The sequence below is a fragment of the Netta rufina genome (assembly GCF_964035555.1).
Source record: "Netta rufina genome assembly, chromosome: 3".
Taxonomy (NCBI): domain Eukaryota; kingdom Metazoa; phylum Chordata; class Aves; order Anseriformes; family Anatidae; genus Netta; species Netta rufina.
In genome coordinates, this window is record NC_140125.1 from 21,591,150 (window position 1) to 21,606,375 (window position 15,226).

The 15,226-nt window shown below is 39.1% G+C and overlaps 1 protein-coding gene across 5 annotated transcripts in view; it reads right to left on the minus strand.

The window, feature by feature from the left end:
• The window catches only part of ESRRG (estrogen related receptor gamma), a 384,813-nt gene that overhangs the window by 4,222 nt on the left and 365,365 nt on the right, over positions 1-15,226 (minus strand). For all 5 annotated transcript variants that reach the window (XM_084285110.1, XM_084285108.1, XM_084285109.1 and 2 more), the window contains one exon: positions 10,049-10,318. In XM_084285110.1, the coding sequence (XP_084141236.1) occupies positions 10,049-10,318 (270 nt within the window). The remainder of the gene's footprint in view (positions 1-10,048; positions 10,319-15,226) is intronic.

A 15,226-nucleotide genomic window follows, 5' to 3' on the forward strand; every position in this document is an offset into this window, starting at 1 on the left:
CAAGGGAAAGGAGAGTTTGATGTGGTTTCCTGATAGGCTTAGCAAAGTTTTTCTCCCTCCGGCATGTTCACATAGAGAGGCAACACTTAACATGGTCCTGAGCAGCTTTTGCTCTATCAAGCTAACATTTCCTACTAGGTGTAATCCTTTCCTCCTACTCACTCAGAGGATGCTTCATCTTGTTGTTGTTGGGATTCTGCTTTTTTTTTTTTTAATCACTCAAAGCAAGCACCTCATCCTGTACCTTTTCCAGGTGAGATGTTTTGGTGGTATAAGTATTGAGTGAGAAGCCCAGACAAAATGCACACCAGGAACTAAACTAAGCTGCTACATGACCTGGAAAGATTAAAGCAATGGAAGTGTGAAATAAAAAGAAAAGATCTAACTGAAATAACTGTAAAACCCTAAACAGCATAAATACAAAAGGGGAAGATGTCCCTGAGAACACGCAGTTACTGGACCATGCTGAGATGACTTCAGACGAGCAGCCCTAATTCTCTGACTTTTATGTAATCATAAATGCCAAAGAAAAAGCGATGTGGTCCAAAGAGAGGTGAACGCAAGTAAGGAAGAACAGCCATTTGTAAAATAGGCTGCCAAACACCCCTGATCAGCTACCAGAATAGGGATTTTGGCCCGTGGACTTACATAAAATTTAAATAAAGCACCATATGAGAACTGCTGCAAGGGGGTGCATGTCCTAGGGACACTGCGTGACCTTAGCACAAGGTGAAGCTGGGACAGTGAATCCATGGCTGCGTTAGGGCATCTCCTTGAAAAACCTAGTTAATACAATGCTTACTTTGCACCTTGCAGATTTTTTTTTATTTTTTTATTATTATTATTTTTTGAATAAAGCTCCTGCTCTCAGGCAGAACAGTGTCTGAGAAGTTGGACAGGGAAGAACCCACTTCCAGAAATGTTTCCAGCTCCTGTACTAAGCAGCTATGATGCACTAGATGAGCGTGGGCATCATGCTTTTCCCCTGTTGATGACAACAGCAACAAATTTTCCACATGCCTCAAATACTTGAATTATATTCTGAGAATGAAGATGCATCTAAGATTTATCTCCTGAAAGCTTACATATAACTACTTCTTCAAACAATTAGGCTGGATAATAAATACCTCTCTTTTTTAAACACAAACATATGAAACCAAAACACGAACCAGTAAGTAACAGGTTAACCAAAATGTTCCAGCTTCTATTGTCAAAACAAATGTGCAAATTGAAAAGAAAAAAAAAAAAAAGTTACAGCTCCTGCTCTAAAACAGACACTTAATTATATACAAGTTTGGATCATTTAGCACGTTTTATTGATTCTGATGACAGTTTATCTGTTAATTACACATAATGGAGTCCTATGGGAATTTCACGTTTAATAATTCTGAGTCTTAGCGGATACATGCTCTAGGAAGCATGCAGTGAGACATACGCTGCAGGGATGTGATACTGCACATCAAGGTACACTGTGCTGAAAACAGAGAAACCAAAAAATATCTCTCTTAGGGAAAAAGAGGGCTACAACATTTTAAGAAAGATGCCAGGGAAATGGTACCTGTAGCAAAATTTACTTCTAATTAATGTGAGCCCATTCCTCAAATCCATACATTTTTGATAGTCTTCTAATATGGCAATTCTATTAAATAATTCTGTGTCAATAAAAGAAAATCCCTGAATCCTGTATCCTACAAACAGAATGTAATCAATACAGAGATGCTAACACACACACAGACAAACGTGACAAATGTCTTAAGCAAGGTGTCCAATCACTGGGCTTAATTTGGAATACAAACACCAAACAAATTGGCTTCATTGCTCCTCTACTCTTCACCAAATCCTCAGATATTCACAGTTGTGGTACAGAGCATGGGTAGGATGGGCTACTCCAAATCATTTTCCACAAACCATGCACACTTTGTGCAGAAATGACATAGCTTTTCCTCCTCTCTCCAAGCCCACAGTGCAGGGCCAGGTGTATAGACAACCCAGAAATGTTAGGAGCATGGGATAGGAGCATTTTAGCAGCAAGAAAATTCTTGGCAGGTCAAAGACTGATTCTCCCAGAAAAATAGTTTTACACCATGCTGCATAGAGAGACAGGCCTTTCTGGAGCACCTGACCATAAATGTTCAGTTTTTAACCTTGTATAAAGTTTGTCTGGTTCTTCCCAGAACCAACGTTTACAACTGAGCTTGGAAATACATGGATGGAGTCCGGATGTGACCGTACAGCATCCCTCTGGTAAACAGAGCAATTGCTGATGTGAAAGAGAAACAGCAGTAAAACGTTTGATATATTTGTTGCTGTCTTTGAAATCCATGGTCCGGTGCTTCGAACCCAAACCCAGGCAAATAGATCTGAGAATGGCACAGGAAATGGAATGAGAAAAAACAGCGGGGAGAGAGGCACTTACAGCCAGTGACTACAACTTCAAACTATTCCCTTAAAACTGCGATTTGGCTTGGAAGATTTAAAAATGATTTAATCAAATTACTGTGATAATTTAACTTTCCATTTACAGAAAAGATTCAAACTCATTTCAGCTTTACCCATTCTAGGGGCTGCTAATGTTTAAATGCAAACTCACTAAATCTATGCTATTTAATTAGACGATGATTCAGCTCGCACATTGCTCAGGAAAATATTAATCTCTACAAATATACTTCTTCAAGTTTTAGCCTTGGAGTTTGGAACTTCCACTTTACTCCAGATATTAAGCGAATGTAGATCTTAATCCCTCAGGCGTAAGCCTTTGAAAATAAGCAAAATGGTTGAAAATGCTGAACTAGCCAAGTGGAAAAGAAGAGGAAAAATAAAAGAAAAGAAATCTTTGCAGTAACTACAGACTGGCAGACACTGAAGTGAATTCAGAGCAGGTTAACTTGTCGCTGATAAGTCCAGTCCACACTCATAAGAGAGGGCAATGTCAACAAGCACTGCTACAATTTAAGGAAAAACAGACTCGTGCAACAATCCAGAAGTAAAGAAATAATTCCACAGACGATATGAAATTAAATTCTAAGTTATGTACAAAATTTTGAATGTTCTTTCTATACCAAGAAAAAAACAGAATTATTATTTTTTTTGAAGTGGCTTCAATTGTATTCTACACAGGTAATTAGGAAACCTATACCTAGATGTAAGACACTTTAAAATTAGTGCCTTTATAAAGAATGAAAATAAACAGGGTAATTTGATAGTATTGTCATTTGGAAGCAAGCAAGATTTGATATTAAGAACCCTGCAAAAAAAGCATCCCAGGCTAGTGTTCGCCAGACACAAGACTCATTGATACAAGACTGCTGAAAACATGGGATGTAAATCCAAGGGGAGGGAAAAGGTTTTGATCAGTGCCCCAGTGCAATGGGGGAGGGTGAGATCAACAAGTTAGGGCATGGACTCATTGAGCTCTGCTTTGAGAGTCTCTTTTTATCCTTGCAAACACGTTGTTTCACCATCACAGCATGGGAAAACAGAATTGCACCTCTTCTGATCAGCCCCACAGAAAGCCAATTGATTGCATCATTGTGCAGAAATGAGAGAAAAACAGAGTTCTCATCTAAGAGAAACACCGCAAGGTCCAGATACAAATTGAGATTACAATCTACCTTGTTTAAAATTCAAGCTTCATCTCAAACGCAGCAAACAAACATCCGGGCCACCCAGGAATAATTCAGAACACAGCACAAAGGGGAAGAATTAGCTGAAGTTTGGAAAGCACCTGAAATGAGGGCAAGGAGACCTCTCCAAATACTGCTCTCAGGAAAGATAGAGGCTGGTATGTTTGCATAGTGTATATAACATACATCAGTAAGAAGAAAGCAGAGGAAACCCAGGGGTCTCAAGTGAAGTATTTCTTCACGTCTGAAAATTCAGGCAGCATAAAGCAAGAAATTATTACAGTGAATCAAGCAGCAGGGAGTATGCAGCAGTGAACACACGCATTAAGATGCTGATAAAGCACATCAGAGGGGCAAATATCAACAAGTAGAGCAAGGTACTTGAAAGATAGCAATCACAGTGACATCTGTGGTTCCATACGGAAGAGTATCTCACAAACTAAAAAAGGATAAATCAGGTTAGGGAGTTGCTGGATGATGGAAGAACTGGAGACGAAGAGCAAGAACAGCACACAACGCTTTTGACTTTAAGGAGAACAGTTCCCCTTTAACTGAGGGGAAAAGAATCATAATCTGGGCTATGTCTGAAATAAAAGGAAAGTATTTTTGGATGATATTGCCAATCCAAAAACAAAACAAAACAAAACAAAAAACACCACAAAAATCACCACAGTGTTCACATGGGAGAGATTCTTTCAAAATTACAGATGTCCATCCTGTCCTGCCTGAAATGTGAGACATTTACAGAGGAAAACTTGCATTTCTGCAAAGTGCTTGTCCACACTGTGTTTGTGTATAATTTATAGGAGAAACACAACAAAGTGACATTTTGAAAAGCATATTGCTTAAGATAGACGTAACCCATGGAAACTGCTGATGCCAAATCAAACTAGGTTCCCGGTTCCCTCACACAGCAATAATTCCCATCCTTTTCCAGCCTCTAAGTGAACTTGCCTCAGATATTGACTTTGGTTCTCCCTATGTAGGACCAACAAACACACGTAACTTTGAACATCCATTCGCCTGTCTTCCCTGAACAGAACTGTCTGCTGGGGTCTGCATGTTAAGGCTAAGAGACAAGCATACAGACAGGAGTGTTTTCCCTTGCAAAAGAGTATGGCAAAAATGGTCTGAGATCTGGATTATTCCATTGGAAACAGACACTTCAGTCAGAATATACATACGTTGGAAATTACAGAGGAATAAACTACAAATTCCTTGTCCATAGGAATTAGAGGCAGTGGAAACCAAAACAGTAAAACAGAAGCTTGTATGCTTTGTTTTAGTGAACAAGGTCCTAGTCTGGATTGCACTATGAGACAGAAGTAATTGCCGAAATTACCATTGAGAGCCTGGTACCACTGGTACACTGCTGTGGAAAAGAAGGGTCGCTAACAGCGGCTGCCCACCACTGGATGTGGCGTGGCACTTCACACAGGGTCTTTCCTACACAGCCATGGAGATTTGATTCCCAGGAAATTCACATACAAGCAGAGAGCTGGCCAGGGACAGAGGCAGTGCAGCTTCGCTGGTGACCCTGCACCGGGATGAGGGGACCCGGGGCTCTAACCTCCTGCTGCCACTGCTGGCCTCCCTGCCTCACCTCCCTGCCTCGCCCCTGGGAGACTCGAGCTCCAAGCACGTAATGGCTGTAGGGGTAGTGGCTACCTCACTCATAAACAGGTGAGAAACATCACAAAGTTATCTGGTTACTACACCAACCACCAGAAGAGAAGAGCCAACCAACACCAAAAACAGAGCAAGTGACCACGGAGTAATTTGTTTTCTCTAAGCACTGGGGGTGCAACCGATGTGATTACAAGAAAATGGACTAGGAGGAAAAAGCTGTTTATGAGACAGGAAAACTGACTATCCTGGCAGTTTCCTTTTCTCAAATTAATTTCTAAGCTGTTTCACTCTTTATATGAAATTATATGAAGGAGTTAACAGGTCTTGCTATTTATATTTCGTAGTATAAACATTGGTAATACACCAATGACATGTGTATATATATTTCTCTCTACATGGCTATTAGAGATAGCCATATTTAATAATGGATTCCAACACTATCAAGATACAGAAAGATGGCTAAATAAAACAACATGCAAAAATGGCATTGTTAGAAACTAAATACAGTATTTTGCAACATATTATAAACCCCAATCTACACTGGTAATAAAGATGATGTTCTATGAAATATCATTTACAGGGTTCTATCAATTAATTTTTACTATGATAATATTATTTAATTGTAATAGCCTAGCACTCTGAGTATGTTGTTTTGCTGTCTGGAAAGATAAATAAGCTGCAGGTAAGAGCTACATTTCTTACCAGGATAGATGAGCATGTAACTTTCCTGGCATCTGTGCTGCTCTGTGCTTCATGATGTTAACATGCACAAGATGCTTCTTAGTTCTCACTCCTTCGGTACTGAAAGGGTTTTGTCTTTCCTTTTTTTTTTTTTTTTTTTTTTCTTTTTCTTTTTTCCTTTTTTTTTTTTTTTTTTTTTTTTTTAAAAAAAGTCAGTTAGTAAGATAGTGAGACCAGAAATTGTGATGGCAAGTGGAGGCCCTTTTCTCTTTCTGGTGTTACTGGCTAGACAGCTAGTATTAATGTTTAAGATTAAATTTTCAACAGTGCATAAGGTTATACATTTAAGTGCCTAGCATCCACATTTAGGTCAGATTTTTCAAGATGCCAGCAGTCTATTAGGCAGATACACACAGATCACATTTTATAATGTGCTAATGTATTTTGACACATTAGTTACTTATTTTAGGTCTTAGATGGGAACTCTAAAATCTGGTCTCAGTTGTGACTCCTGAGATCTTCTGCAGCATTTAGGCCTGAAGGAACAATTTAGTCTTTACTGATCAGGCAATTTCTGCTCACCTGCAACTCGCTCTTTAGTATTTCCTAATCAATACATGAAAGCATTTTCTAATATGGAAAAGATGAGGAGGTCACCTTTTACGTGCAGGAGTGTGCACGTGTGCACTTGCGTTCACCTGAACGTATTTTGTAAATAGTTCACCTTCCCTTACACACGAGGAAGTAATTGGTACATGCATGTTTTGGAAACCATTCAAAGTTGATTTTCTGCGTGGGTAAACAAAGTGCTCGGTGGTGCCAGATTGCTTCATTTGGGCAGTGCAAGGGGGAACGCAGGGTGGCTGCATCCGGCAGCTTCAAGGAACTTGCTTCTGTGCACAGAAGGGAAGGAAAGCAGGAAGAAACCAGGGATACTGACAGGACAAGGACAACCCGGTGGTAAGAGGGACTTCCTCAGAGTCTGAGCATGAAAGGTGCATTAATTACTGTTGAATCATCGCAGAGATTTAAAACTCTAATACAGTCTTTATTAAGCACTACAAACTAAACGTAACTATTGAAACCACACCTGCACAGTGTTTAATCTGCACAGGACTAAAACATCCATACATTTGTGCTCTTATGTATGTATTTAAACTTTACAGACACTACATGCACTCTGCTTGGGATCAAGGATAATATCCAAGGTTGATAGTTCTTGCATTTCTGAAAATTTATAGAGGCGGACTGGCGTTGGCCAACATCACAATGGAAGAGTTGAGAAGAACCATCAGAAAATCAGCCTGAACAGCTCCTTGGCCCCACCTTTCAGAAAGCAACCAGCAGCATCGCCTCAGACGCTGCACTGAGGAACAGACCCCATGGGCCAAAACAAAAGGCAGCAGTTGGGGTATTTTAATGGTCACGGTAACTTAGATTTGCTGGCCAAAGCAAAGCTTGTGGTATTTATCTATACAAAATGCAATCAATATTAAGACAATCTACAATTTCTTTTTCTGCTTCTATATACCAGCACTGAAAGTAGTGTGACACTGTATCATAAATCACTAACACAGATGCAGAACCATAAAACCACCTTTGTCTTCTATTTACAGTAGAGTTAACCTGGGAATCTCACCAGACAGCGTGGATAAGGCTGAAACACCTAGGAGTCTTTAATATGCTTTATCCATTTGCTCTACATCCACAAAAATGTTGCTGTATTTTAAACGGGAAAAATAAATAGTGGTAGTTTTTGAAGAAAGTCTTGTAGCAACAAAATACAGTAAAATGTGAACTGCTAACTGACAGACTTCATAAAGGTATCCTTTTCTCAGGTATAACTGCATGTACATTAATCAATTTCTTAGTTATGTAAAAACAAGCTATTTCTGGTTTTGTCTATAAAAAAATAAATTTGATTTTACTTTAATACTTTAATTTTAGCAGTACTTGTGAATTATAACACCAGTGGTCTGATATTTTTTGCTGGTCTGTAATTCTGCAGGTTGGTGTAGCCACAAAGTTTGATATCTGCTGCAGGTACAACCTGGAGCTAAAATATTTAATGTCAGCAGTCAAAACACTCTGCTAAGAGGGAAATCAAATGACTGGTTTGCTTTGTAACTTCTCTGTACAATCGTTTCTTTTAAAAGAGCCATTTTATTTCTTTTAAGATGAGGAAGATGTTTTCACTTAAATGTGCCCTGAGTTCTAGTATACTGACTTATATTTCTCTCTGACATTATCCTTGTTGAAATTTCCAGTGAAGTTAATGAAGCTACAGATGATTTTGACACACTCTATGCACAATGTATGACTAAACTTTTTTTTGGCAGCAGTGTATTTTATTATTACTTAACCACTGTATGCCTATTGGTGAAAAAACAATGCATGAGAAAATGCTGTATCCCCATATTCTAGCCCCTAAACCTTTTTATCAAGTAAGTTACAAGAATATTTCTGACTCAAATGGACTTTGGTTTATAGAATTAAAAAAAATAACACTAATAGCTTCACAACTTAGACTCCAGCTTCCAGATAACTTTCTTGCTCTGCTCACAAAGAATGAACAAACCTGAGAAAAATGTTACTTGTGACCGCAAAGTATCCTCAAGTGTATGTTTATAGTAGTAACAAAAAAATAAATAAACTCTCAATTAAAAAATAATGCTAGGCTTTGAGGGGTGTTTCAGCTTTTTCCTTTTCTGGAAATAAAATAATATTCTAAAACTAAGGACAGAGTTATTGGGGTGGAGAACACTTTACAAAGAAACTAATAAGCATTTTGGCTTTGCATGTTTTTGAATTATATTTCCAATTAAAAATGCAGAGTTCTAAATCACATTACAAAGACAAATAGGAAAGTACAACTTCATTGTTGAAAACAATTTCCCTCCTATCAATCTGAGGATTCATGCATCAATATTGTAGATGAACTGTTAATTACAAAATCAATTAAAAAATTATTTCTAAAAACAGTCACGCGTCCTGGCTCTCAGGGGGGCAATTTGGGCAGAAGGTCTCATCTCACTAGGACCGCGCCAAATCACAAGTCGTCATCCACAAGTAAGCAAAAGCAATCTGGTTTTTCATTTTTCAGCGCGGCTGAGCCCAGCCTGAGATTGATCGTCACATATGGCCCCAGAAAACAAACTGTCAATACCTTGAATGCTGCAGAATTTGAACAAATAGCCGTCCGCCCATTCAAGCCACTCATTGCATCCCATTTAACAGATTTTATTGACAGTTTCCTTCTTGTAATTAAAGGGAAAACTACTGGCCAGCAACCAAGATAAAGTTCAAAGATAGGGTCAAAACAAAAGCAGATGGAGGGGCACGGTGTGACTGTCAATGGAACATAGCATCAGAGCACGTTATTGACACACAGGTATCTAATGATCGGCACGTCATTAAAGAGGGATCTATCGTGAACTTTATGCAAATGCTAAAAGGGACTTAAGACCACAATAAAGCATTAAGGAGACACAAAAGGAAAAACAACAAAGCACAAACGATTTTTACTTATCTGACAGTATTCACTGCTTCAGCACTTTTAAATTCAAATGCAGGAAAAAAATACCACCACATCTTCCTGAGATTTTTAACCCTTCCTGCACAGGTAATAGATAAATGCAGAGGATCCATAAGGTAGGGTGGGGTCCATGCGAGACTAATAAAGAATTTCCTCCCCCCCCCATATCCTGAATTCACCCTATCAAATAAATCATCAGCAGCTGCATTTAAAGAGAACGCATATAGCATATTCTCAATGCATCCCTCCTGCTCATTTTAACTGCAATGATTAGACTTGTCTGGATTATGGAATGGATTTAGGAGAACAACATCCATATTCATTTGAAAGGATCTTTGCCTGTAAAATACTCTCCAAATCATACAGTGCATTACCCTCCACTCCCTTAGGATCATGTTCCCCAATTACTTGGAACCAGAAAGCCCTTCTTAGTTTGAACTGTTTTGTTTGTTGCCGGTTAGACTAAGGGTTGATTAGCAATTTCTTCTTCTAAACCCATATTTAAAACAAGCATGCAGAAAGCATTACGGAGAAAAGTGATATATTAAAAATGTAGCAACTGTTGTGCCACTGTGCCAACCTGAATTAGCAAGTGCTATAGCTTTGAGGGTGACAAACTCTTCTTTCTCCAACTTCATGCTCTTGTATTTCTTTACCAGCTGCAGTATGGCATTATTAAGGTCAAGAAGGCCTGCCAATTTGGACTGGTCTTCATCCATAATATAATCTTCAGCATATACAAGCTCGTCTTCAAAAGAAAGTGACCGGTATACAACACCGAGAATCAAAATCTCCATCCAAGCACTCTGCAGAAGGCTCATCTGGTCAGCTAGAGACAAAGTGGAGAACCCTGAATAGGAAAAAAACACAGGAAAAAATACTAAGCACAATTGGATTTGTCATAAACCTGCTCCTCTACTTGATTTGTTTTTATATACATTGTAATAAAACAAGTATGTATTCTTATTATTCTCCCTTCTGCTTTTGTGCCTTTCATCCCCATTTTACTATAGGAATCTCTTACCTCTCTGTTCACCGCTACCTTACGCCAAGAAGGACAATTTAGGAGGGATTTTTTTTTTTCTTTTTGAAAGGGATGATTTGATGTTTTAATAGTGATGAATAGTGAATGATGTTTTAAGGTGATTAACACGAAGAGTGAAATTCTCTTTGAACTTTAACCTCAGGGGAAAAAGAAGTAACCCACCCTCCTCCAAGAAGATGTTAATTACTTTTGCAATGGCTCCTGCCTCTACCACACTTGTTGAAGTAATGGGACAGCATATTACAGTGCCAACTGAACAGCAGTCACACCATCACTTTTCTGAGGACAAGCAAAAATTTAATAAATGCCTCTTAATGAATTGAACTTTTGCTTTCCTATTTTTTTTTCCCCTGCTGTCTTTCCTAATAGGATCACAGGGGGCAAAAATCTTTACTGCCTTACCTTTTCAGCCTCTTGTTTACAGTACCTGTTAATTTATGATATCAAACTGCTAATATCCCAATCACATTAGGAGATACAGAACAACATGGGAGAGGAAGTGATTTCCTGGCCTGTTGGTGAAATGCAGCAGTTTGCCAGTTGGCACCAGCAACCACAAGGACTTAATAAAATCATCAAAGGGGATTAGTCAAGCCTTTCTTAAAGGGTCTTAAGACATGTCTGAGGCTTTCATTTAGTTGTTTATGGAGCTGCTCACATGTTCTTTGACAGGGTTCCTGCTGTACGAACATTCTTTTTGCTGTTCGATTACACTTAAATGCATTTTTGTGTTTTGAAAGTCAAGAGTTACAGTCAAGTAGGAACAGATCATAAACTAGCAAATCTGCAAGGCATCTACTCCAAACAAGATTTTCTCTATAATCACTAAGCAACAGAAGTAATACAATAAAAAAGACAAGCCCACATCCAAACCACCAGGCATCCATAAAAATGAAATATAAAACTGGCTGCATGCTTGCTCTCTCTTATTTCCTCCCCCTTCTTATTTGTTTTCATTTTCTCATACTGTCTTTTGAGCCTTGTGATAGAACTGTAGCTCTCTGCCTTCAAAAAAAACCAACAAAACCTGAGCCAACACCACCACGAAACCCTTGAGGAGGTGACAATGGAAAATAACACATCTGTGATTAAAATAAATAAGAGGGAAATGGAGAAGAAATAATCGTTTGAAAGGTTATAAGGAGGAATTCATGATTTCAATTAGCTTCAACATTTCTGTTCCTTCCCGTCTTTCAAGAACCAGTTTTTCTGCAGCAGCAGATGGACAGAGAACGTAGCCTGCAGCACTGTCCTGTGACAGCCCTATTCTCCCTCCCAGACACTGCTGTTAGTAAATAGATTTACACATTCTCCAATCTCCACACATCTTTCTGCCGAATAATTAAAAGCAGGATGATTAGTTTATTGAGTGGAAGGAGGAACTTTTTTATTGAGGTCCATCCACGATTTTATCAGGGCCAGCACTTTTACGGTTGTCATGAGGGTGCAGGCATCCAATTTTTCTTATCTGCCTGATTAATACAAACGCTGTTTCAGGACGCATTAATTAACAGATACAAATCTACGTTCTCATGGAAGGATCAATACAGAGAAGAAAAGAGGCATCAATGTGAATTTAGTGCTGATGATGGAGAAGGCACTCTATTGACATTTACGTGCATAGAAACTTTAAAGTTGCAGTGGAGCCCTTTTGTCCCTGTGATTTACAAATTAACAATTTTTCAGGTATAACAATGTTTCACACACTTCTGAAGAGTTTAATTAAGCAAAAAGCAATAAAATCAGTTTTGATTAAAAAAAGTTTAACTTGCAATTTCTATTCTTTTTTTTTTTTTTTTTTTTTTTTTAACACTCCCTACTTCCTTCATTTACTTATCTATTTTGGTACTTTTTTTTTTTTTTTTTTTTTTTTTTTAATAAATACTGCTATGTTTCAATAACACTTATTATGCCACAGCCAAAGGAAATTACATATGCCCTGTGAGAGGGAGAAATAGGATTTTACCTACAATTCATTGTTCTGCACTCTTGAAAAATCTGCTTTCTGGTGTAGAAAATATACTAATTGTTTTTATATGACACAAAAAATCAAAGGATTTTTTTACATTATAGAAAAACTGGCAAATATAAACCACACTGTTCTGCACTCCAATAATAAATCAAATAAACATGATTATTTTCTCCCTGATCGAAGTAACTTTCCCTTGAAAGCCTGCTCAGTGAAAGCATGTTTTAACTTTTACAGGCATCCCTTGTGGGAATATAAAGCAGCATCATGTTGTAATTAATCTGTCTTTGTTTTGTTCTGATTTTTCAGAAAATGTGAAAGCATCCTGCGTGTCTCTTGTATCCCACCAGTGCCCTTTTAGTAGATGTTCAGCAAGTCACAGTTAACAGAACAGATTACACAGCCATAGACGTGTTTACATAGAGGGATTCATTTTTAACTGTTTCCTGAAGGTTGTGCTTGCTCCGTGCCAAACTTTGCTCTGATCCTCTGCACTTTTGCTATACGATGTTCAGACCAACGATGTTCAGTGACAAGTGGACATTTCCTATTTCAAAATGTAACTATTTGAAAAGAAGTCTCCAGATCATCTGTGAATACACTGCCAGCTTTCTGCACCAGCCACAGCCTTCCCGGTCTCAGCTCTAAGCTCTCTCCAAACAGCCCCGAGATGCTGCCCACAGTGGGCTTTTGAACTTTGTCATGCCTTGTCTGGCTCCTTAATTCCGAAGAGCCTTGCCGCTCAGAGTTTTCAGTGTAGCACTGTACAAATGCTTTTTAAAGCACCACGTTGTGCGCCTTCTTCCCCCTTCGCATGCACCATGGTGGTGACAACTTTGATCTCTGCCCGCCTCCCTCCCCACGTCAATGCCATTTAATGTATCACAGGCATTTGCTCGCAGAATGGCTCTGTACCTTGACCTGCAGTTAAACAGCGTGTTTGTCTGCAGCACGGCGCGCTCCGAATAAACCAGATGACAGTCTGGAATAACGTCATCTGGGAGGATTGAAAGGCTTCTCAAGAGTCAGGTACCCCCTAGGTAATAAGCTTGAAGGAAGCATGTTTTGTGCCAACCCTCCTGCCATCTTCTACTAGACGCTCATGTGCTTGACAATGATGCCATGGGCACTTGTCACGATTTTTTTTTCCCTTTTTGCCTAGCAAACCGATGCACTTTGCAGTCAACTTACAAAAAAGGCTAAGCATTTGAAAGTGTGAAGGGCAAAAAATATCTGACGGCTAGTCTTCAAAAATACACTTTCATTTCAGAAAGCATAAATGTTTATTTCCTGAGCTGAGTGTTGACAGAAATAGGCTGCAGTGCAGGCATATGAATTTAACCCCTGGTAGGCATTCTTTTCAGCACGGTTTTATGTGGCTGCATGCAAGCATTGTAAATCTACAGGGTGTCTCGTAATATCACTTAACAATAGCATTGATTTGCTGGTTACAGATTGTCTTCTTTCCTTTTTTTCTTTCTTTCTCTTCCTTTCAGGGACTGTACTGTTTCTTGGGCTAAAAATAGATACTTTTCTACAAACAGCATATCACACTCAAATTGTAATTATGCTGTAATGACTCACTGAGATCACCGAGTGTGCACTGAGAAAAGGTTGATTGAGCAACTGAACATATGCTTGCTTTTCTCCTTTCACATACCAGTAAACCCAAAGCTCCAAGGAAGCAGAAATAAATAGGTAGAAAGGCCTCGGCATGTTTATTAGGGGAGCGGCCGGGGCGAGCGGGATCTGCGCAGGGCTCTGTGCTTGCAGCCGCCGAGGCAGGCACCGAGTGAGCGCCGCCTCGCAGACGGGGCTGACGAAGCCACGAGCAAACCTCAGCTCCCAGCACTCACACCGCTTGCTCTCTGCTCCACGCCGCTCCCAGCTCCATGCTAAGCAGGGGAAATCTTTTGTATTCCTGAAGACCCTTTCCTCCGCTTCATTAAGATGGACTTCATGGACACTAACTCACCAGGGGCTACAGTGAAGCAGCTGCAGATGGTCAAGTGCCAAAGTAAGATCTGTAGCTTACACACAGCACTGCGAGAACTACTTGACAAAAAAAAAAAAAAAAAAAAGAGACAGTAGCTGGACGTATTCCTACCTTTATTTCCAGCCTTGAGCATTTGAGGCGATGCCTGAATCAGGCTACTCTAGGCTCAAGTAGTTTCACTTTGCAGGGAATGAGCTTTGCCTCCTCCCTGTTATGTGCGCAGAAATCACGTTTGATCAAACCAGGAATGAAATTGCTGGCAAATCTGGGAGTTGCTTGAGTTTTCTGATAATCACCTCCCATTTATTTTACCATTTGTTTTTGTGACTGTTTGTTTTAAGAACAGAATATTTCTTTTGCTTGCCCTGGTTTGTACTTCAAATATCTTCATTTACATTTTCTATAATCAAAGCTCTGCTTGAAAATGACATGTTCACTAGTGTGTTGCAGATTCAATATATTTACACAGTTGAAATACCAGAGCTGGATTTTCAAATTATTTACACTTAATTTTGATAGATTAACATCCTTCTAAATGTTTTATGGGTACTGATGTTTCCAGTGCAATTTCCTTACTTCAAAAATGATGTAGAGTCACCACTGCCAGAAGAACAAACTGATATTGCAAACACTTTAAAAAAAACACTTCACTTTTAGCCCAGACTACTTCACAGAGAGAGTGTGCAGCAGCCTCACAGTCAAACAATAAGCAGTGGGCTTTTTCCTGACTGCACAGGAGTTAACGTAG